Raw genomic sequence first — 25,897 nt, 5'->3', positions numbered from 1 at the left:
ACATTTCAAAATGTGGACTCTACCCAACTTCTGGATCAAATATCCAGGACAAATATTATGACCATTCTGTTTGATGCATAGCTTTGCTATGTAAAAAGCAAACAACCCTGCACTGTGAAAACCCTGTTTGTGAAAAACCTCCAACACTGACCTAGGATACCCAAAGTCTGTGACCGTTTTCGAAGCATTGGTTGTGTGTTACTGTGCGTAATACAGTTATAACCAAATAGTCACGTCTAGAATCTCAACCAGTTACAAAAAATCTGCCATCAGTGTTCAAACACTGAGAGGAAAGCTCCATGTTGTTGCACACATGGCTGGGTACTTCACAGGAAACCAGAAACCATTGCCAGAAACAGCAAGGTTAGACTTCATTTTGTAGGAAAATATTTGTCCATGTGGTGCTGGTGTAAGATCCCAGAGGTATATTTTCTATTTGTAGAATTCACCTTACAGGACATAGCAGAGGACAGTTGTCCCAAGGAAAGCAGATCTTTATATATATCTGTTGCCAGATGGTAATACAAAAAGTGTGTGATTCAATACTTTTCCCTTTTATGTTAGTTGTCATTTTTTCAGTAGATGGTGCTAAAACCGCTTAAATCTATAGTATTTCTATTTTGTATACTTATTCTTATGCCTTTTATGACTGGTGCAGCAATACAAGCAGTACATTATCAGGTGTATGTATTTAAAAAGCATACTATTTGCTTGTAAAATGGGAAACAGAAAAGGAATGTTCTGAACATTAAACAGCTGGTATCTGCAATTTTTAAGGGGAGCTTGTGTGTACTTCAGTCTGCCACCACTTCCATTTCAATTGCTAATATCTTGTTGGTGTGGTCACCTTTATCCCCTGGCCTCAGAAGGTACACATTTTATTATCTCCTAATGTCTGTTACACGGAAGTATTCTATTGATTTTTCACGTATACATTTTACATGCTTCAAAATATTCCATCAAAGATACTGTTTCCCTTACATTATACCCTTGGGATGTTTTGTTTTTTGTTCATAAAAAAATTATTTGTAGATTGGTGAAGGAAGTACAAGACATGCCTGTTATAGATAAAATGTAACATAGATTACTTTTCTAGTACTGTATAATAATAATAATAATAATAATATTAATATTATTATTATACTGGGTTCATAGGAACTTACAATTCTACAGCTCTGTTATTTTACTTAGTGTTAAGTACAGTGAGTACAGTAATTCCAGGAAGTTTGTATTGCATATACATCTTTTTAATCCTGCTCATCATGCTTCAATTCATTTCACATTTCAGTTGCTCACAAGAATGACTCAGGGTATGGCGTTTGTTCTGCAATGGTGGAACAGCTGTGGGAAATTCTTGGAAAAGGGTGAATAATTGCAGATGTACTAAATGTTTGTGGATTTACAGTAAGCTAGACAGTTAGGGAAGACATCCCACCGGCTGCTATTAGGCAATTTGGGATCTCTGTTGCTTGAGGTTAAGCAGCTGTGTGTTCATCCAAAACTTTAAAAGCACACACCGAATAAAAATACTTCAACTCACAGCTAGCTTAATCGTTTTTGATGTGTGGTGCTTTACTATGTGTAGTACTTAAGATTTGCCTGTCTGAAAACTGAAGACCATCCACTGAAGCGAGTTTAGTAGATGCTGTTTGCAGATAGTGAGTGGTCTGGAGAGTGGTGTGGTGAAAATGTACAGCCCAAATGTAAGATGTGCAGCAATATAATTTACTGTAAATGTGGCAAGCGATTTTAACCCTCTTCTCCAGATACTGGGCTAGTACCATCTGATACTGAGGCTAGAATACATTTCCAAGCACAGCCATACCACAAATGTAATAGGCATTTTAAAAGCTAACTTATTACTTGGATAAAATATGTTATTATGGAGTAGACAACTCAAATGTATTGCAAATTCCTAACAGTACACAGGATAAAGTATGTTTGTATAAGGGACTAAATACCAAACAAATGAAACCTTTCACTGGTCTATTCCCATAACATGAGGCTTAAACAGAAGTTTAATATTGGGTCAGATTCTGGGCAGCATGTATGCTAATCCAGATGTTTGTTTTTTTCAGACAGTGTTGTAGTGTGTGCTGTTTTCCAATGTATTTATGTCTTTTTGTTTGTTTAACTGGATGCCTCTGAAACACTATAATGTGGGTTAAATAACTTGCATTTGAAAATAATAAAACAAAGTGCATTACATTCTTCCAGAGATGAAGGTTATCGCTGCCTGTAGAGCAATGCAGTGCTTAGTCATAGATACACACAGGAGTGCAGGGAAGTGGCAAAGTTATTAAAGTTAATTTGTAATTGAGAAATGGTTTATACACTATATATATAGAATGTGTATATAATTATATATATATATATATATTATATATATATATATTATAATATATAATATATATATATATAGACTCTGTGCACGAAAGGAGGGAACGTGAAATTAGTTATTATTAACCTCTTTCTATCTTTAAATGTTCGAACCATTTATTACTTCCAGATTGGGTTAAGACTGCTCTACATCCTAGGATTGTTTCTGTGTGTTATTTCAGGCACTAGAATCGACTAGAAACTTGTTTACTGAATCCTCTCATACACTTTCTTTAGTTCCGATCCAGGTTCTGGCACCATCAAAGGGAGATATTTGCATTTCGACTTTGCCCAAATCTGTCTTGTTTTAACTAGACTAGATTGGTCACATGTGACTGCATTTTTATATTCTGATATTCTGAAGAAAATGTAAAGGAAGCGCTCTATCCAGGTGGTCTTTGAAATAATAACATCTACTAGAGGCTGGGACCAAAGCAAGTCTTCCTTCTCAAAAGGGAACCACTCCAAAGCTGAGGGAACATGAAGCCACTTTTTCAGGAACAGCGGCTTGACCATTTTCTGTCACACCGTACATGGCGAAAAACTGCTAAATGCCTTAATTTTCAGTCTCCAAACTTGTATAATTGACACGTGTATGAGTGATGCAATAACACTGTATTGAGCTTCTTTGGCAAGGTTTTAAAAAAAAAAACCAAAAAAACATGTGTGTAATAATGGTATGTCCTGCTCCCTTGGTTGAAATATATATGATATATATATATATATATATATATATATATATATAGATAGATAGATATAGATAGATAGATAGATAGATAGATAGATAGATATAATATTTATTTTTTATTTATTTGGATGTCAAAAAAACGAACCGAACATAACTTCCATGCATCCCTAATTGAAATAGATGCAAGACCAACTTTAGCTCTGAGTAAAACAGACCCAAACGGTGTTCTAAAAATACAAAAACATGTTCAGTTGAGTGACTCTTTTTTTTTTTTTTTTTTTTTTTTTTTTGTTCTAGTTTGCAAGACATATAAAGAAATCCGAAGGGCAGAAAACGCCTAAAGTGGAATTACAAATCTCGATCTATGGCGTGAAAATTCTAGATCCCAAAACGAAAGTAAGTAGAATTTCAATGTTAATATTTGTTTTAATGTGTGATAATTAACAGCAGGTTTGAATTGTACCATTTAAGTGTAGGTTCCCTTAGCGCTTCAGGGATAAGTGTCTATGCTTCCACAGCAGTATATGATTTCCATAGTTGTTTTGTTAGATGATGTGTCACCTATCTACGTGGAGCAGTATTTTAACAATAAACTTTTTTAATTTTTTTTTTTTTTTTTTTTTTATTGAATCCGGTAGGTGAAATCACTGCAAAGTAATTTATGCAGTAGAAGCAACATATTTGTTGTAATTTGAAATACGTTTGATATGCAAATAACATACACTAAAACAGCAACCATGGTATATATAAGAAGAAAAAGAAATGATTTCTTCACAGGTAGCTTGGAAGAAAGCATGTCACCCATGGTGCTTAATTGAAATATGTGCAAACTACTGTAATTAATAATCACATTCTGCCTTATTTCCTTTAGGGAAATAACCATTAATAACAACCTGGCAGCCTTCACAAGTAAATTATTAGGCAGAGTTTCAGCATCTTGTATTTGATTAGTGACCATCTGTTCTAGTGAGATGTAGTCAGTTGAAACCTTGTCATACAGCACATTACTAGAACCATAGTAAATCACATTATGAATAGCGCATACAAATTTGTGATCTGTATTGTTATTGTTAATAAAAAATAAACCAAGGAGCAATTTCTTTAATCTTATTTTTAGTGCAATGCACTAAAATACATTTCTAAGACTTATGGGGTCTACTTAAATTGTGGTAAATTTGCGTATTTTTCATGGGTAGGTTGTGGAATGAAATTAGGATTTTGCGGACCTGTTTAAACATTAAATAAACCTAAGTAGACAGTATTTCAGAACACTATAAAGCCTAAAAATAGTGGTACTTGCTTCCTTACTCAGAGTGCTGTCACTTGTTAAAGGCAAGCATGCAGCATCCCCCTGCAGTTGACTTGCCCGTACATTGAGATTGCACGTCCTGCATCCACTGAATTGGTGTTAAGGCAAAGCTTTGCCAAGTTATACAGATGTGGAACTCGATTAGAAACAGCCCCAAAACTCAGTTACCGAAGGGCATCTGGCATAATTTAATAAAGGCAATTTAAGAGTCAAAACAAAGAAAACGTGGCTATTCGGGTCTGCAAAAAAAGTGCGAAAAAGTAAGCGGCAAGTTCAGAGGAGGAGGCTGTGCTAGATCGTTTTAGTACTGATTTAACTTGCAGACAGGAATACTTTTTGTCTGGGCTGACTTTCCAGTTTGGTTTCTGAAAGCTGTTTCTTTTACGTTCTGTTCAACAGCCTCTGTAGTAGCCTTTTGTTTAATGTATGATTCTGAAGCTAAATATCCATCGATCGTATTTTCTCCAAAGACACGAGATATGCAAAACAACTACCTCAATCTGCATGTACAGTTTCTTTGGGAAATATCTTGACACCATCATTAGCCGAAATATATTTTGCTTTTTTTGTCGTCCATTTCTGCTATTTTGCCTCCAATGCTGAAAACTAGATTTTAGCAAACTAAATGAAAACAATGCAGCACCAACTTTGTCCAACCCCCTACTGCACAGTACAGGTCACACGTTTTTTTTTTGTTTGTTTTTGCAATACACACAGGAAGGGGAAGGAATAAAAAAGAGCTATCAAGACAAGGAGGATAAATAGTTTGCGTCTCTTGCGTTGTTCAGTTGTTCATTTAAAATAGTTTTTTTTTCCCCCCTCCGTACTTGTCCATATGCATTGGCCCCTAATATAGGAGAATTTTGCGGTGACCCCTCAATTTCACGTTTTCCGTGAAATTGCGATTTAGGTAAACCCCTACTCAGAAGACATCAGACCCTCCCTGTCATGTGCCTCATTAGAGAGGTTCAATAAAGCAAGTGCAGCCATTGTCTAACAGGGGGAGTCAATTAAAAGTTTACAAGAAACACGTTACTTTATCTTTGTGGTATCCATTGTTGTCCACATCGTAGCAATATATTTCCAGTTTGTTTGTTTGTTTGTTTGTTTTTTATTCACACATTGGGCAATTAAAAAAAAATGTCAACATTTGTTATTTCAGCATTCACCAGGAGAAATATATTTTTCTTCTAAATATCGTAATGTGTCTGGTTCATGCTGCCTCCTGCAACAATGCTGGTGCTCTGGTTGATGAGTGACAAATTGTGGGAACAGAAGACCAGCATTGTTGCAGGAGGGAGCATGATCTGGATACACTGCGATCCTGAAAAGACATTTTTTTTTTCTCCTGGCAAATGCTCCCGGGTAAATCTTGAGAAATGTATTGTTTGATTTATGACTGACGAAGGGTGAATAACATTTTCATGTTTAGTTGCAATATGGACAACATGGACATAGCAAAGGTGATGCGATGTACTGCTTGTACATTTTGCAGGGTGTTCTGTAATACTTTTAGAGCTAATTTTACTTTTAAGAGACTTGCTGCTTCCTGTTCTATTATATACCAGATGACATTACAATCATTTTGTTTGACTATTGAAGCTTGACACAACATGACAGGGCCCGACATTTGTGTATTTCTATCACACTGCTAGATGTAACTTGGGAAAAATGTGTCTTTGTCCTGCCCAAAAAAAGACATGTAAACACACAGCTTTAAAACATCTTTTGACTAAGCCTTCCATGATTTGTTTAAATATTGCTACTCGATGCTGCTGTACTTGCTGTTAAATTGCCAGATACCACAACCCACCCATTATTTCCCATCCTGTGCTGCCAATTTTCTCAATAGGAGTCCTCTTTGAAATAATTAAGGATTGAGAATGCTACCTTTCTCAGCAGCTTATTCATAATCGGATAACAGAAGGAAAAAAAAAAAAAAACAGTTGTTAATGGTACTGCACATTTGAGGCTTTGAATACACATGTAGAATCCAGGGAGCCTTAAAAAGCCTGAACGGCTTGAACAATGTGATTACTAGTTAAGTCTGCAACATGAGATCTGTCTTTATTAAGTTACCCTTCATGAATGATCCCTCGTGTAAAAACTATCAACCATCTTCATCCAGATACTTATTTGATGGTTTGTATGCAAGGGAGACACTTATAGTAGTACAATTTGCTTTTCTGAGAGCTAGGCTATATTTGATGTATTTATTGATATAGTGTAGATGGGCTGACGAGTTATTAGGGAATCAGAATCTGGGGGCATATGGAGACACCCTGTTTGTCTGCCTGTCTCTCTGTCGAGGTTTTGCTAAGGTTTTACATACCTGGAGAAGCACTTATTCAGTTGAGATGGAACTTGTTCTCTACATACATCAGAATCTATGTGTCCATCTCGCTGTACAGTATTTGAAACTTACAGTGGATATAGGTCATGCTGATCTACTTTTTCATAGTGCCAATAGCTCCTGTGCCTGGGGATAAGTGTCGCTTATGTTATTGCTTCTGATTATTTTTTTATTAACCTGCGTGACATTAGGTCAACCAGGAATTGTGCTATGGGGTTGTGGCAGGGTGCCCCGCCCCTGTGCGTATGTTTGTGTTATTGTTTACATATGGTGTCAGAGAAGTGGGAAACAGTGCCTTTAATACACAGGCCAGGAACAGTACTGTGTGTGTTTTTTGGAAGTAAGAAAGGAGAAAATGGGGAGAAGGAGCTGAAGGGGAAAGCAGAGGAACGGCCAGTCCCAAAGCCTGAAGAAGGAAGCATGATTTTGGTGATAGCTTGTAACAAACCCAGGCACACCACCATGCGCTGCCCCTTCCACGTGCCCCTTCAGGCACCTGCTCAAAAGAAGGATGGTGAACCCTCGGACCCGGCCCTGGGACCCCATCCAGTGGCTACAAGAGGAGTACTCCACTGCGAGGTGGGAGGATGACGAGTGGTGCACCTACTGCTGTCTCTATGGGCATGAGGAGAAAAGCTGCCCGGGGGTTGATGGGGACACAGACAAGGAAGGGGAAGTGTGCAACCTCCAGTGCCACCGGTGCTATGCCCACCCTGCATCCTGCCAACTACACAGCAGAAGAGCCGCAGGGAAGCCTACCTCTGAGTAATCAAGATCTCGAGTTGATACCCTTCCTGCAGGGAGTGTGGCACTTCCCCGATCAACTGCCCCCTCCAGGAGGAGGGGGAGGAGGAACAGCTGCCAAATTGCCCTGCACTGAGATCATTATTGTCCCTGCCTCCACCACCAGGGGGGAAACTACACATTGCTTCCACCTCCACCACTAGAGAGGGAAGAGCTGCTCCCACCTCCACAGGGACGTCTACGCCAGAGCCCAGAGGAAGCCTGCTCGCTGTCACCCGGGGGAGGCCTGCTCGCTGTCACCCGGGGGAGGCCTGCTCGCTGTTGCCTGGGGGTCGTTTGCTGCTGACCCCTGGGGATTTGCTGTGGCCCTTGCGGAGTATGCCACGCCACTGCTGACAGCATGGCCCCTGTTATCATTGCCGATGCCAGCATTGCCATTGGCAGCATTTCTGCTTCCAGGATTGCCCAGGCTGGAGGATCCATCCTCGGTGCTGTCTACATGTCTGCTGACAGCATTGCCGTTGCCAGCCGGTAAGCTGTCTGCATTTTCGCGGACAGCCCTGACACTGACAGCATTACCACTGGCAATATTGCTGCCCGGGGACTCCTTAATACCTCTGTTCCTGACCCAGGAAGATGCCAGGAAGACTTTGGGATTTTAAGGGCGGAGGCAGCCTTTAAGGCAGTGTGTACTGTGCATAAGGGGAAGATATGTGGCGCGCTGCCCCACCCATGTGCGTATTTTTGTGTTTTGTGTGTGTGTGTGTGTGTATATGGGTGCATGGGATAAACTGTATATTTGTATTTAGGCACAGAGATTGCACAGTCACATCACATGCAGATTAAAATATATAATAGTATGTGAGCACAAGGAGTGCACAGATTAGTTCACCTGCTGGGATTCAAGTGAATAATTAATTAGCAATTGAATCCCTGCACAATGTAGATGCACTAATCACTCACTCTGGGTTGGGTGTTCAGCGTGAACATGAGAGAGGAGGAGAAAGAAGAATAACAACAATTGCAACTCGTGCTGAAACAGCACGACACTTGTTTTGAGGTTTGTCCACTGTTTTAGCCTGTCTATTTATTTTGGCCAATGTGCCATTTTGTTTGTTCTGTGTTTGTTGTTTTGTGTTTTAAATCGTTTTATTTATAATAAACCGGCCTCTAATAACACGTGTGTAAACTCAGTAAGTGGAGAGATAAGAACGTTGGGTTATTACCAGAACCCTGGTTCCCTGAAAAGAGAATGACAACCATTACCGAATGGGAAGAGTCTCTCTGACTGTCAATCTCTGAGCAAATGTACAAAAGCTGCCCTATCAAGGCCCTGCTGTGAGGGGGAAGTCCCGTCCACCTCCTGTTGAAGAGGGACCTCCTCACAGTAGCACATTGCCATTTTCTTTCGAAAACAGAGGTCAGCTGGGGACATGACCTCAAAGGGTAATGGTTGTCATTGTCAGAGACAATGAAAAGTGCGCCATAGTCTACATCTCTTGGACCTGTTTATTTTACACCAATATTTCCCATGCCTTTTCCATACTTCAGGAGCTACATAACAACATCTCAAAATAAATACATAAAGTACTGTTGACTGCAGTAAGTTTAGCCTGATAGTGTAAGCCTATGTCTCTAGATGGCCAAGTCTTAAAGGGAATAACTAGAGACTTGCAAACCCCACCTCTCTATTCAGAACCAGGGCAAGCTGACACTATCCCCTAGAGTGCTACATTGTTAAATCAATCTCAAGACACAAATCAATATTACAAATATATATTGTAATTACCTCATAGTAACACATGTTTTGAATAGTGTCATTTGACATCTCCAGGCTAGAACATTGAATAAACTATCATTGCCACACACTGTTTATTCAAGTAAATGTATTCTGTGAATTATTAAAATGTGTGCATAAAATTATATTCCTTTTACTCTGTCTGGTGAAGGTCTCAAGGGAGTTCTCTTGTGTCAAGACTAAATTAAAACTATGCATTACTGTCCTTGAGGAATTCTTGATGCCAGGCATAACTTTTAATAAGCCTGAGTGCCTTTGCCAGTATCCTGTATTGGCATGTTTATGTAAATCAACTTCTTTTTATTTTTATTTGTGTATTTTTTCCCCAGGAAGTGCAGCACAGTTGCCAGTTGCATCGGATATCATTCTGTGCAGATGATAAGACGGACAAGAGAATATTCACATTTATTTGCAAAGATGCAGAGTCTAATAAACATCTGTGTTTTGTATTTGATAGTGAAAAATGTGTAAGTACTGATTTGTTTAAAAAATACATTTTTCACATTACTTCATTACTTTGTCCTTTTAAATCCTGGACAAATTCCACTGATCGACCAAAAATCTGTTTCATCATTATTATTATTATTATTATTATTATTATTAGTTGGTCATTTAGTAGACACTTTTATGTAAAGTGACTTTACAGAGACTAGGGGGTGAACTATGCATCAACAACTGCTGCACAGCAATATCATGGGGTTTCCATAGCTCGAGACATTAAGTGGGGAAAGCCGCTTTCCATGCTTGTGTACTGTGGTAACCATGGAGACTACATGCCCACGAGGGGAGAAACTGTTCAGCCAATTGTATTGCCATGTGAGTGCTGGCATTTAGCGTTTCGACCAATTGGCACTAAGCAATACTGTGCAAGGACAGGTGTTCATGTGTTCAACCTATCCGTGATTGTATCAGCACCAAGCACTGCGAGAGACAGTGTTTCCTGTACTTGATGCTTTTGCTAACTGCGACGTCAGATGGCAAACTTTAAACTTTAGTAAATATCTAACTTATAGAACACCACATTTAAAACAATCACACATGTGCATAAACTCTAGGTCGGACTACGCAGCATAAACTCCGGGTGAGATTTTGTGCAAACGGCTGATTCCTACACGAAACTAGTTTGAACATTAATTTGAAGAAAGTATAATAGTGCATGTTTTTATTTATTCCACACCTCATTAATGCAGTGGTTTCATTTGCATGGTAGTTTCTATACTGTCATTTATAAATTCTGTGACATGAATAGAAAATATATTTTAATTGAAGCTGCGTATTTGTCCCAGTGCTAAACAAAACAATGTTGCATGTTCAGTTTTGCCAAGATCATAATATTGCAACTACATCTTAAAGAAATTACAGCTGCATGAGGTAAGGATTATACCTTTCTACCACAGAATATGTTCTTAAAAATCACGTTAGAGAAGCAGCTTATGGACAGTAAGTAAACATGTTTCTTATTATGTATATTATTTAAGTTAAAGCTGCCAATTGTCCTGAGAGAATATAAATCAAATTCTGTTTTTATGTAAAAAAAATAAATTCTGTTTGTGCCTGCAAACTGTACCTTATTACTGTATTACTGAGGGTTAAGTATTAATTAATTTAGCTGATTGAAGTGTTTCATATGCAATACTAAATACATCATGTGTACATTTTAAAACAAACTATTACATGCTGGTTGGATTAAAAACTTGGACTATTGGACATCACCAAGAACCAAAAATGAGAGTCCTTGTCTTAAGCAATGACCGAATACACCACCTAGAAAGTCTCACTCTTTGGCTTGAATCTCACTCTTTAGGACAGCTAACTCTTGGCATCTCGGGCATTGTCTTTGGACATAGCTGGGATCAAAAAAAGGACAGGAATTAATTCAGTTAGACATTTAAGCAGCTCATTTGTTCTTCGTGTTTTGCTTTAGCGTCGTTTTTACAAAGGGTATTCTCAAACAGCTGCTTTAATAGTATAACAAGGGCATAATGCAGTTCATGGTAAGTGGTTTTATACAGAACTGTAAACGCACAAGAGATATACAACATGACAGCCCAGACACAGCAAAAAATAGTAATTAAAAAAACCACCTGCATTATCATTAAGGTGAACTACACTACTGCTAACCATAAAATCGTCCATCAGCCACTAGTTTCTGCCGTCTTGGAATCCACAGTAACAACTGACCTGCTCCCTTGCAATATTTATAGTTAAAGATAAACACGTCCATTAACATTTATATGTGAAACGCGGGTTTCCATGTGAAACTGGGTGTGGATTTTCCTGTGTGTTTTGTCATTTACATGAGTAAATGAGATTTACCCTGTGCCTCACTTTGGCCACAAACCTGATTTTTACAAAAGTTATTCTCCCAAACGTGCACGTGCATCACCATTTCACATATAAATTGACCCGCATGGAAACCCCATGTATGATACAGGTGCTTTTGTTTTTTCTGCAGGTTTTATTTACAAGGAATTCTGAAACTTTGTTTTCGTTTTTACTTGCAACCAATAGGTTTTGAAGTCTTGCCCCTAATGTATGCAATTCTGTTAGGAATGTAACACATCCACCTTATCAGTGTAATACTGGATATATGTATGGAAGAAAAATATTTCAGAAGCAGATTCATTTATAATTAACTAGGGCAATAACACATTAGCAATATGATTATTTTGAATACCATTATTTTCTTTTTTTTTTTTTTTTTTTTTTTTTTTTACTAATCTAAAGATCACTTTTAAGAATTAAACTTTAATATTTCTGCCATTTACAGACACACGTTTGTTAGAAATATTACATCCAGTATTGTATTTGTTAATTTTGGCTTTTAAGGGTGAATGGTAAACCCAGTATGCTACTGTACACATTAAAATATTCCAATCTTGCGCAGTTAAATGTACACAGTGTGTATGCAGTACCCCAGAAATGTGATTTACATTATTCTTTTCTCTGGATAAGGCTGAAGAGATTACTCTAACAATTGGTCAAGCATTTGACCTGGCTTACAAGAAGTTTCTGGAATCTGGAGGAAAAGATGTGGAAACAAGAAAACAAATAGGAAGCCTTCAGAAAAGAGTAAGATATATACGTGAGGTAGAACAATAGCAGCGCGTGTTTTGAAATTGCAATTAAAGGTGTTGTCTACCTTGAATTAGTTTCTTTAAGTGTAATTTATTTAAGTACAGTACAACATTGCATATCCGACCTTCTGTGGACTGGGGTATAGGAAGATATGTGAAAAAGTCGGATTTGCAAACATCTATAGAAAAAGCGTTTTAAGCATCTATAAATAGGTTAGTGAACAAAAACAACACGCAAACTGCTTTAAACTTGGGGATTTTTTTTTCTTTAAAAGTAAGCAAATGTAAACGAGATGAATTAGGCTACAATACAGTGTTGCTATGCTGTTTTCTATAAGCCATCTCCACACAAAGCTTAAAAAAAAAAAACCCGGTAAATGTACAGTAACCTACAAATCATGGCTTCTTTCTTAATTCTCTTTCACGGTAGTTTGTGCTCTTTCTTGATATTGCCAACAGCCGATAAGCAGCTCGGTTTAAGTATTGCTTCGGCTATTTTAAACAAACGGCCGATAAGCACTGTGTTTATGAAGCTTGCTTTGTTTAATTCAAATGCATTTAAAAGCTACAACAACACGCTGCCAATACCTGCAACCGTGCGCTCCATCATAGAAGCACATTGCACAAAAAGAGTAAAACACAAAGTTATAGCAATTTAAAGAGCTATCTCACAGTTTTCAACTGACAGTAAACATATCTTTAATTTCTCTACAGATTCAAGAATTGGAGACTGAAAATACAGAACTAAAAAATCAAGTGCAAGATATGCAGGAACAATTAATGCTCACTCAAGTTTGCCCGGTAAGTTTAAAGAAAATAGAGAGAAAATACATTCAAATGAGTTCTACTGGCTTTATATGTATCAACTATTTGTACATGTGGTATCCATCCAACAATAGACAATCAATTAGTGAATAGAGCGGTCACGCCTTCCTTTTTTGCGTGCAGTATGGGTTTCTTTTACCACGCAGTATTTCAGGTCATTTACCACCGTTTAGTGCATGAGGCTATATGTGGCTCTCCCATAGGACTTGCTATTAAAATGTCAGAATACCCTAATAGATTTATGTGATTTGGAGATAAGTATAAATGATGCTCACGATCGTGTCAGTGTGATATTTGTGTACATTTTTGGGAATGTATTTATATTATTTGTTTTATAAAAGGATTAGGTTTCTAAAACAGGGTTGGCCTGTTGCTGGAACAAACAAAACTTTTAGATAAGGTATAATTTATCTGAGCAGTTTTGGTCACTTATATTTAAAATATTATATTATATTATATTATATTTCTGTTTTGGAATAGTGTTGCAGGCTTAGCTACACAGAAAGCTAGTAAAGTGATATGTTTAAATGCAAGTGAACACATCCATAGTGTTAAAAGCATTGTTTGGAGAGATTAATTGCAATGAGTGACTGGGGATGAATGTCCTACTGTAGGTAGGTTGACAGTGCTAAAATGCATTAAGGCCTGGGTACAGTTGTTTTGACAAAGGATGTCAAGTAAGTTTGGAGCCAGAGCGATGGACACATTTTTTGTTGCTTCAGATATTTTTCTTATATAAATGTGACATTTCATTTTTCAAAAATGCACACACACACACACACACACACACACACACACACACACACACACCCCCACCCCCCCCGAAAAGTCCTGAAAACCGTTGCAACCCATCCTCCCGGCTACACACTTGGCCCCTGCACTTTTAGAAGGGCTACAGCGCCGGTAAGGAAGAGGTAACTAAATTGTGGTTGCTTTATTTTGGTTACCAAATAGCATCATTTTCAACACCAGTTATATAAATTAATGTTCATTTTGTTGAAGCGAATCATATGGAAAAGTCCCAGGGGAAATAAATGAGTTCTCTCAATTGTACCACTATATCTGCTTTTTTAGGGTTGAAAGCTATTTTTAATGCTTTTAATGCTTTTTACAATAAATAAATGCATAAATAAATAAAACAAAGTTATTATTTTGTAGTTTTCTGGCATTATTAAAATAGAAAACCAGTCTACTAAACTGAATATAACAATTGTGGTAGTTTCAAACCTATTTAATTACGTTTAAAATGAAAACCACTTTGTGGATATTTTTGAGGATATAATTTTCTATGCCAATTTTTCCATAATATTTTTCCTATCAATAAATAGAAATCACTGAATACCTGGAATGCATTACTTGTGTTAAAATGATGTACTTCCTTTTCAGAAATGTGTAGACAGTATCTGGTTTTGTTTGTTTAACACCTCAGAATGTTCTCTTTCTGTGGTTTCTTCACAGTTGCTGCATATACATTCTGCTAACCAACAACATGTGCTTGAAAGACCTTCGTCTCTCTTCTGGTGTCATAATATGACGTCCGCTTCTTATTTAGAAATCTCTTCCATTACACTTACTCCAATGAGCTCTCCTGAATCCAACTTATCCATTGGGCTACTGACTCCACCTCCCTCTAAAAGCACTCTACTAAAAGCTGTCAATGGATACAGTATTCCGAGGCCTCGTGTAATCCTGCAGTCCAGCAACTCTTGTCTGTGCTATTTGTCTGTCGTACACACAGTTATTATGCACCTGTGTATCCAGCACCCATTTGGCACAAGAACTTTGAAAATGTCAGCTTGTGTCATCCAACCTATACTAATAACTTGTTGCTGTCACATGCAATGCAAATGGTATACATGTCAGAGTTGGGGTCAGTTCAGTTTTTGCAATTCCATTTACAGTCCCAGTTCCCTTTTATACAATTCCAATTCCTATTCTATTTTACAGCGTAGTCTTTCCTGAGGTTTATGCCATAGGCTTTATCAGGTTACCTGACAAGTTTATTAAGTTGTATACAGTATTTGTTTGCTCAATAAAGCCTTTGTTATAAATGATTGGAACAGGAATTTGAATTAATTAAAAGGGAATTGGGATTAGCAGTGGAATTGGAATTGAAAAAATGGAATTGACCCCAACTATGCTGCATATCTACAATTTGTTATGTGATTCTTGATGAAGATATACAATATAAAAATTAAACCTAATGGTGGATAATAATTGTGTGGCTTGTTTGTTATCTTGCTCTGCCTGCTTTTGGTTTACATGTATGTCTTGTTTTGAGTTTGTGAAAGCATGTGCTTATTGTTTGTTGTGAGCCCTTAAAACCTTAATGTTTCTTAGTTCCAGTAATGTAATTTTACATTTATGAAACAAATGTCTTGATTCCAGGCAGGCAGCGTGACAGTTAGATCTCCATCTACAGACGTCTTTGACATGGTTCCATTCTCACCAGCCTCGCCTGCATCACCACTAACAGCAAGCAATGGCACGCAGCCACCTGCTCTCCCAAAAATATCTAATGAAACCGGTAAGTTCTGTTGTGCTTACTGTCATTTGGTTATTTACACTAATGATCATGCATGATTAACGTTAACTTAATGTATCTATAAATGTCCAAGTAAAATACATTGAAAAATAATTACATGTGCAGGAGGAAACTGATCAGTTATGTTTGACTTTCCTGGAGGTTGGGCACATTTTTATTTATTTTTTTCATTTTCACTATGGAGTTGGTTTGATCAAAAGTACACCCTGCAGGGCCACATCTGTTTTTTACAGCACTGCGAATACCCCTGGATAACACCATCCACTTATCAGTAGTTATCCAAGGACTACATCTTAAGTAGCCTGTTCATGAAATCCAGCTGTGCTGTCTCCCGACAGGTTGATCAAATCGATTCTTGAGTGGATCTGGTAGTCTCAAAAAAACGAATTGTAAAATAGCTTTAATCACCCTTTTTATTATTTCTGTCTTCTTTTAGAAAAAGATCTTTTTGGCGCTGAACCGTTTGACCCCTTTATCTGTGGGGAATCAGACTTTCCACCAGGCATCCAGTCCAAGCTGGATGAAATGCAGGTGACTACTTGTTTGTCCTGTAATATAAACTGTTTCCATTCATATGTAAATGCTTGTCTTACAAGCAGCAGACATAGTCTAAATCTATAAAGAAATGAAACACATGCTAAGACATTCCTATTCTTCCTCTGTATCTACTGTAAGAAAATAGGAAAGACTCACGACCCTATCGCATTCCTCTCGTAATATGTTTTGTTTTAATAATGTTTTACAATGAAAGATACTCGTTGAGGCGTTTTATTCTGCTTGTCATTGGTCTACTGAATATGTTTTTGGTGTTTTCAGTGCTGTTAAGCAGCATTTATTTTGGAAAATAGAACAGGTTATAAAAGATATTGAGACTGACAGTTTGTTAAAAAAATCAAATTTCAGCAAACAATTAATTGCTCTTAGATCACTACAGGTTTTACAAATTCATAATAACTGGGTTATTACAGATTTGTGGGAACTAAAATAATACACCAAAAAATGTAAGCCTGAACTATATTGTGTAAGAAAATATATAGTACCAAATGTTGAGGGATGATGAGCAGCATATATTGTAAGGTACTGGTTGGTTGAATTGGTTTATGAAGACTGTTGTTTCTGTATTATCCAGGTTTCACCAAGTCTTGTTAATACTATGTTAATACTATATGTGAAATGAGGTTCACACTGACCATAAAGCCATTTTATGTTGGATGGCATGGTATAATTAAATTAAGGGTGAGCCAAATGAATTGTCTTGGCAGATAAACAAGGCTTTTTGAAATAGTTTATTGGGAACGGAAGTGTTTCAGAAAGGTTTTTATGTTTTCTTTTACATTTAATACTTTTCAGCCACATATACACAGTGTTGAATTTATAGAAGCAATGTGTGTTTTAAAAAAACGTAGGTTTGAGTTTTAGGAAACATTTTGCTTTTTGCTTCGTTCATAAATGCCTGTTTCTAATCATTCTTTCATCTTTTTTTCCTTCTTTGCCTGGCAGCGTCAGAGATGGTTTGTACATTATTTACATTGTTTAGAACAATTCATTTAGAAAAATATCTAAGCTTTTTCTCATTTATAATGAATATCTTTTTTCTTTTCTTCTGGCACTGTTTCAGTGTATGGATGTGTTTTGTTTGTTTGCACATAATAACCTGCATCTAAAGCATAGATTCTCATCTCATGAATTGTGGTTCAGTAAATGTAAATATTAACCAATAAGCCCCCCTTATATTTACATCAATTTTACACGAGAGATCAGCATAAATTCATAAAACACAATAATTTATAATGCAACAGATTTGTTTTTACATGTCTGTGTTCCTTTAATACAATTACAGTACTACAGTATGTTACTTCTGTGAAACATTCAGTGTTTAATGATTTAGAGACAATACAGAATGTACCTTGTTAGTCTTTTTTCTTTCTCCAGCGTTTCATTATTTGGCTTGAGCTTCAAAGCCTTAAACCATTCTGTCCAATGACACAATTTGCAGCCAAGTAGCTTGTCTCATCAGCCGATCAACTTTGTGAAGGAGGGGAGCAGGGCTGTGCACTTTTTGTGTAACAAAAAAGCGATCTAAAGTATAGGAAAACGTCAAACTGGTGGAAAATAATTAGTCGTCATATCTCTTGACAATTTGTTAACCTGATGTGAAGGAAACACCCATTCAGGAGGCAGTTGCCCCCTCATGGTTGGAGAGCATTATCCTAAAGCCAAAGGCATATAAGACCTGGGAATTTATACTGTACCATTTTGACATGTCAAGGAATGTTTGCTTAAACGTAATTTAATAGACACTTTATTAATTTCAATAACATTCTTCTCCTTCTGGTGTACATTGTTTAGAACTGAGAAATGACATACACAAAATAAAGGCATTTACAGCAAAACAGAAGACACTTTTTCATTTAACACTTTCCTTACATTTACTATGTTCGCATTTTAGGACTTTACTGACCTAGGAGATTTTATTGAATGTACCAGTTAAAAAAAAAAATGTATAAATTTTTTTTTTTTTAAATGTATGTGCAAAAACATCTTGTGAAAGGGATTTAAATGTCAAAATATCCTGACCACATGTGTGTTTTTTTTTTTTTTTTTTTTTTTTCTTTTTAAAGAGCATTTTACAGCACTGGGGAATAACCCTGAATTGCTTCATCACTTTGTGGTTGATGGAATCCAGGTGACTCCCCTGGTACTGTAATATCGCAAAAAAAAAAAAAAAAAAAAATCCACCTGTGGCTGATTTCCTTCCCCCCCCCCCCCCAAGTCCATGTAAAGTTACAGTTTTTACTGTGTGTGCCATAATTAAAATAAATAGTTTGTTTTTTTTAATGCATTTCCTTTTTCTTTTTTTAGTGTAGTTTGTTAAACTCTTGTTATTACAGTAATGACATTGCTGTTTACTGATGCATGATGCATTACTGATTTTTTAGAAGGTGGTGCTTTTACTTTTTATTAAGGAGTGGGCAAAATATATCTGGCTTACAAGTTTGAGTAAAAGCAAACATGTGGAATGCTTACAACTGTCAGCTGTGGCTAATGCTACAATATCTATAGATCTTGGGCATGCATCACCACGGAGGGGTCATTTTAAAGTTTGCGTTTGTTCTGCACGATAACAAGAAATGTTTCTGTTTACACCAAGACATTTCAGTTAAGTTATGGTTTAAGAAAGGACTGAAAGGCCAAGTGAAATAAAGAACTGGAATACAATTTGGGCACAGGCTCAAAATATTACCACATGGAAGATGCTATGAATACATGACTGGGAATACCCACAAATGAAGAGACTGGATAATCTGGAAAGCCGGTATAAGATATGCTAAGGTTTGATGAGAGGCCGGAACAAAGTAAAGCATCTGATTGAAAAGAAATAAAGTTTTGATAAATGAGAGTTAGTTATGAGGCAAGAAGCAGCAAGCGATAAAATATTACTGTAGCTGAAATGAACAGTGTTTTACATGTTGTGTATTTGCATCTTTAAACTCTGTACAAATTAAACACATGCTACAGCCCATAATTTTGTTTGATTCCTGACTTATACAGTATGTCCCCCTCTCCCTTCATTTATTGTAACAGTAATACATGACAATGTTAAATCCCTAACCTGAGAGAGCCATTTATTGTTTCAATCTGCAGATCAACGTTTTGGCTCAAAACTCTTTCCCCGGGCAGCATCATTAAAACATTTGGCAATTGTTCGGATTGATAAGTTTACCAGATTTTATGTTAACTTATTTCTTCCTTCTTTTGCAGGAGGGGTTCACAATGGGACTAACACTGGAAGGCACTGTGTTTTCTCTTGACCCCCTAGACAGTCGCTGCTGATGCCAAGTAGACATTTTTGTTATAGTCATCTTTCAAAATGTTTTATTTTTTGTAAGTGCCAAATTTGATCTGGAGTTTAGATGCAAGGATGTGCATCTTTTAAATAAAATAATCTGTGTCAAACACTGCACCTTCAAATGTGTACTGTAACAGTGTCTCACAAAATGTTTTAGTGTAGTCACTACTTTCAAGGATTGAGCAAGCTGTACATTTGTTGCTCACAGTAAAGGTCACCTCTGTAATTAATTTAATAGGGAGGATACACTGGTTTCTTACTGTGAATGTACAGACATCTTGAGGATTGTTCCACCATAAACATGACTAGTCTGACCAAACTCAGAGCTTTAATTATGTACAGTAAATGCCTTATGATAACAAAAGGAACTTAAGAGTTAACAGTTTAGTTTTTCTTTTACTGCTACTGTCTTTCTGTTGCCATGTGTTCAGCTTGCTCCTAATCATCATATTTACATAACTTTAAGAAATTATCATTTAAAAAAAAAAAAAAAATTAAAATGGGGGTCGGGGGGGGATTTTTTGAGAGTTTATTTACATTCTCCTAGGTTAAGTGGTATGAATGATGAGAATATAGTTTTCATTAATTGCCAGCTCGATTTAATTAACCATAAACTAATCTTTAAATCTTTGTGAAAAAGGGACAGTGTTGCTATAAGGTTGGTTTGATTGTATGTTGTCAGGAGGGTGTTCTATTACTGAAGGTTTTCCACATCAATGTTTTGATGAATTGTAAATGTCTGTTGCTTTTTTTTTTTTACTTTTCATATTATACTTGGTCTGAGTACCGTCTCACACCAGAAAGCACTTTTTTAAATCTTATGTATACAAAAAGTGCACTCATCCTTTTGTAGAATATTGTGCCAAAGTCGCTACAAGAAACCTTAACACTCCATAGTATAGTTTGGTATTCTTGAAATGTGTCTACCTACATACTGTATAAAAAGCAGTTTTCGTTTTTTTTTTTTTTTTTTTTTCAAAAAAAAGCATTCTTCAAACTTGTCAACTGCTCAATATCCAAAAGAATGAAAAATATGTATTTTTATTTCATAATTTAGAAAAACACAGCTGTCACTGTAGCCCACTGTGGTACCATAAAGAAAACCCATTCTTTGGCCTTGCATGAACTGCAGTTCAGTTTAAAATGTATGCATTTACAGGAAAGACTGGGCGTTAATGTTTGATGCACTAATTTGTATTTTTTTTAATACCACCACTGTTAATTTAGCACTATTTATAAATTCTGACTGGATTGAGGTCATCTGAATGTTTCTGTCTAAAGTAATGATAATTTCTACTTATAAAAGCAAAATTTATATATGATGGCGGTATCAGACCATTAAGTACAGACGCATATGTTAATGGAAAAGAGAAACTGAATAGCACACCTGTATAAAACTACACCGATCTGGACCTTAGACCCAGGTTTGCGCTGACCGCAGTCAAGTTCTTGAGAATCCCAAATAGTATGTGACCTCTAATATTGCCACCACAAAGCTTAGTTAAATATTCAATAGAAACCAGAGACATTTCAACATTTTAGCATATGTTATTGAATGTACCTTATGTTACCAGTATGTATTTTTAACACTGAATTGGCACACATTCAGGCTTTGTTCACCTCACAAAAATTAATTGTCAAAACTATTAGTTGTCCAGGCCAGAAATGCTTATAAAATAGATATACTAAAACCCAGTTAAGTAACAGTTGTTTAAGTAATCCAAACATGAAGCTTCTTGATTGGGGGGGGGGAGGATTAACTTTTTTTCAGTTTTTACCATTATAATTTTGTTCAACGTCTGAACATGCAGTACAAAGTGTCAATTTGTCTAAAGGGTTTGTGCACTTGTAGTCAAATGCTTATATGCTTTTGTAGTATTAATGTTTTTAAGTGTATATATAAGTTCAGTATTAGTCTTCCGTTATTGTGTTTTACAAGGCTTACTTACAAATTATCACAGTTTATATGAACTGTGGGTGTAGTTAAACAAAAAAATCATAGTTATCCACAAGTTATTTTATCTTTTATAACAAAGGCTATTTTAGTGGCCAAAATGATTTTTTAAAAAGAAGCTCTGTATTTTTTATTGTATTTTGCAAATTCATTCAAATTGACAATGAACTCACCGATGTGCTGAAATTAAGTATGGTTAATGGCACAGTTTTCTTAAAACATTAATCTTTACCAATTATTTTTTATAAGTCAGTGGATTTGTGAATTGTAATGCTATTGATATGAACACAACACACACATTAAAAAGTTGATGTCAGTGCATGTGAGCTCCAGAGTGGCAAGCACACAGTTCAATATATGTATTCCTTTGTAATAATCTGAAGTGTGTGGATTACATTTTGCCTATATTAAATCATTTTGTGAAAAAAAAAAATGCAATGGCTTGAAAATGTTCTTTTTAGTATGCAGTGTCTGGGTGAGTAAATAGATATTTCTTGTAATCAACAGCAGCATCTTCCCACACTTGGGAATCCCTGGATAGTGTTCAACACAGTGCTGTTTTTTTAACACATATTTGTTTTTTTCCATTTCCGTACAGTTGCAGGCCCTAATTGAAACAATGTCATTACTGTACATATTTTCTTTTCCCTTGTCTTTTATTTGCTCTCTGTCTAGTAGGGGCCTTTTGGCCTACCATAATAAATCGCTCTCATGTATTTATTTTTTCCCATTAAAACAACGGCTGAAACACAGCTGTTTTGGGAGGGAAGAAAAATGAAGACAAGCTGGATTTCAGTGATATCTAACACTGATGATATCTGTAACAAAGTACCCTCAGTGTTCTCATGAAACCAGTTCAAATATCATGCTGAAATACATTAAAATTACATGATCAAAACTGAAACCATTTCTCTTTCAGAGGGGACCTGCTGGTTTCCAACATTAAATCTAAGTCTAATGTCTTGTTTAAAGTTATAGATTGTAGCTACAAAGTTACAGGGTTTGTCAACCCATTAGTAAATGTGTAACTTTTTATCGATGTTGGATTTAGCCCACTCAGCAATAATAAACTTTCATACCAAGAGGTTCAAGACGCTTCATACAGACTTACAAAAAGCAGTAATTACAAAAAATATTGTAAAAAAAAAAAAAAAAAAAAAAAAAGAAAGAAATCAAATCCAAGACAATGTAATATAATATAAGATATATAATATATATATATATATATATATATATATATATATATATATATATTATATATATGATATATATATACTACTCCATTCAACTAATTATGTAACTTCTAAAGATAATTGTTTGCACCGGAGCTTATTTAGGTGTGTCATTATGCAATCAGTTATTTTCTGTTTTATATTTGTAATTAATTTTGAACAATTTGTAGATTTTATTTTTCACTTTGACATTATGGACTTTTTTTTTGTGTTGATCGGTGGCAAAAACTCCTAATTAAATCAATTTTGATTCCATGTTGTAACACAATAAAGTGTGGAAAAGCCCAAGGGGAGTGAATACTTTTGAGAGCCACTGTGTGTGTGTGTGTGTGTGTGTATGTATGCACAGAAAGCAACCTCTCATTTCCTTCTGAGCCTAACCCCTGGAACAGAGAAGGCCACTATCAGTTGTCCTCAGCACACCTTGAGGCTGATAAGAAGAAAACAAGCAATCAGGTGCCAAACCATTCAGTCCTTTAAAGGTAAGAAAAATGATTTTAAAATCAATTCTATATATTACTGGGAGCCAGTGCAAGGAAGACAGAACTGGAGTTATATGAGCTCTCTTTTTTGTATTGATGAGGACCCTTGCAGCTGCCTTTTGCACAAGCTGTAGTTGTGATGTGGCTTGTCATCTAAGTCCAGCAAACAGAACATTACAGTAGTCCAATCTCGAAGAAGTAAAGGCATGGACTACTTTCTATGCATCGGAAAGACAGAAAAGATCTAATTTTGTCAATATTTCTGAGATGGTAGAAACACACTTTTATAATCTTTTTGATGTGTGACTCAAAACTTAAGGTACAGTAAAAAAAAAAAAAAAAAGACACCCACATTTTTCACTTCAGATTTCAGATAAGGAATTAAGTAACCCAAGTTTATTTTTGACAGGTCAAGTTGTTGCTGAGCACCCACTATCAAAACTTCTGTCTGTCAGAGTTAAGTTGCAGAACATTTTGGGACATCCAAGTCTTTGTCAGTAAAACACTCCAAAAGGACTGATGTTGTAGTGATATCACCTGGTTTCACTGAGATGTATAACTGCGTGTCATGTGCATAACAGTGTCAATTTACACCATGTTTACAATAATACAGTACCGGTAAGAAATTAAAGCTACTTTCACCTCTGATTACAGCTGCTACCATATTTTCTGAGTATAACACACACCATTCTATATATCTTAGGAGAATGTATGTGTGTCATATAAATTTGCTCATAATGAATGAGCTGTGCAAAATATTAGTTATAGTACATCATGCCATTGTATTTTGTTAGGGTAGCTTACAACATGTCCATGTTACATATGTCTGCATTATACACAGGGTGCACATTATATTCAAAATATTATGGTACATAGGTATTTTGCACTGTAGCACCAATTTCTCAGTGATTGTGTATATCAGACTTGTATATATTATTTAATCTGATTTTGATACACACTCAAAGTACAAACAAACTAATATCTTCAATGAAACAACCGCGGCCACCATTTCAAATTTAGCATAAATCTGCACATATTTACTGTAGTGTCAACATCTATCAACCCTTACATTAAACTTAATGTAGCGTGGATATAAATTACATTTCTCAGCATGAAACAAAAATGCGAGAGTGTAAAAAAGCCAGGGTCAAGGAAGAAAAATTAGGATAGATTTACAACACTTACATAGAACAGTCTAGAGTGCTAACTTTGTAAAAATAAAAATGGCTACAGTATGTTTGGCCAAATATGCTAATATGATAATCCAAACTGCAATAATTCCTCATGCAGTATTCTAACAATTCTAAAATACAAAGACCACTTTTTTTTTTACATGTGTATCAAAACTAAACAAAACCTGTATCGCTACAGTGGACTAGCTGCAAACCGCCTATTATATTTGCATTTGCAATCATAGCATGTCAACAATAAAAACCTGCTGGTGTCCGTGAAACTGAAGCAGATTCTATTCAGTGAATATCTCTGTAATGAGTTGTATTATTCCAATCATATGAAGTGAAACCAAAGAAAAATAAAATCTGTAAATTTACAGTATAATTGTAAATCTCGAAAAACTACTCACTTTTAAATCTTTTGTAGTCATCTTTGTATTACTTTAGTATAAATACATGCTAATTTGGATTCATATGTTGTTTTTTTTTCTGACTTTATGTGAACGAAAAGACACACATTTGCCCATTTTCCCATTGGAAATAGTGATACTTTGAAATATCACTGTCCTGGTCACAAAAGCAAAGTTTGTGGGAAATAATAGCCATGTTCTATACTTTTGAGGCATAAGCAATTAGGAAATAACACTTACTACCAGAACAAAAATTGTGTTACATAGTGTAATGCATTATATGTGGGCTTGTTACTATTTGATTTTTATTTTTTTGCCAAATCGACGATTAATTTCAACATTTATTTTTGAAAGAATTTATCTTTTATTTCAATCTTTATTTTTCAATTCAAGCAGAGCGTGGGTGAAACTTACATTTGTGCTTAACCAAAAGCAGAAAGCTGAGAGTTGTGTACCATAATGGAGTGTTTCGTTTGGAGAGGAGGCAGATTTGCCTGCACTGGCCACAGTTCAATGTGCATAAAGTACATGGAGTAACTATTTTCTACAGTTTACAGAGGAGTATTAGTTGTAAAAGCAAACACGGTTTTAAAAGGAACCTGGCACTAGTCTACTGTTTATAGTGTACTTAATAGAAAGATTGGGTACATTCTCACAAGGGCCAGTGCCATGGGCTCACTCCTCTACTGGAATGTAATCATTTATAGTAGGCTTGTTAGACTTTAGAGAACAACAAAAGACTAAACACCATGTTGGGAGGAATGCTTCTCATGTCCTTAACTCTTTGATCATCCTAATTCCTTCATGTCTAATAAGTATACCACAGTACTGGACAAGAACTGAACACCTCTTTAAAGGTGAGTTTTATTATCATATAATTAGGCATGCTACTTTTCGATTTTAATTGGTAAAGCTTGTTAAATATTCGACTGAAATAAATTTATGTAGGGTAAACGTCGGTAAAACCACTCGCTATTTTTTTCTCGCCAAAAATAATAATCTAGAAATCATCTCCCTAGTCTGTAGTTTTTATATTTCCTGTCTGTCTTGTCTCCGTTCTGCTCTGAATGGCTAGGGGT

At 36.0% G+C, this 25,897-nt stretch overlaps 1 protein-coding gene across 5 annotated transcripts in view; it reads left to right on the top strand.

The window, feature by feature from the left end:
• Window positions 1-21,955, top strand: part of LOC121323092 (PTB domain-containing engulfment adapter protein 1-like) — a 134,025-nt gene extending 112,070 nt beyond the window's left edge. For 4 of the 5 annotated variants that reach the window (XM_041263847.1, XM_041263848.1, XM_041263849.1 and 1 more), the window contains 8 exons: window positions 3,365-3,463; window positions 9,601-9,738; window positions 12,227-12,343; window positions 13,063-13,149; window positions 14,632-14,856; window positions 15,562-15,700; window positions 16,155-16,249; window positions 19,481-21,955. In XM_041263847.1, coding sequence (XP_041119781.1) covers window positions 3,365-3,463; window positions 9,601-9,738; window positions 12,227-12,343; window positions 13,063-13,149; window positions 14,632-14,856; window positions 15,562-15,700; window positions 16,155-16,249; window positions 19,481-19,552 — 972 coding nt within the window. In that variant the 3' untranslated portion in view covers window positions 19,553-21,955. The remainder of the gene's footprint in view (window positions 1-3,364; window positions 3,464-9,600; window positions 9,739-12,226; window positions 12,344-13,062; window positions 13,150-14,631; window positions 14,857-15,561; window positions 15,701-16,154; window positions 16,250-19,480) is intronic. The other variant, XM_041263850.1, reaches the window with a different exon arrangement.
• The last annotated feature ends 3,942 nt before the right edge of the window (window positions 21,956-25,897 follow it).

Source organism: Polyodon spathula, chromosome 11 (assembly GCF_017654505.1).
Source record: "Polyodon spathula isolate WHYD16114869_AA chromosome 11, ASM1765450v1, whole genome shotgun sequence".
Classification (NCBI taxonomy): domain Eukaryota; kingdom Metazoa; phylum Chordata; class Actinopteri; order Acipenseriformes; family Polyodontidae; genus Polyodon; species Polyodon spathula.
Note: the sequence above shows the minus strand (reverse complement) of the source record. Positions and strands in the feature narration are given on the sequence as shown.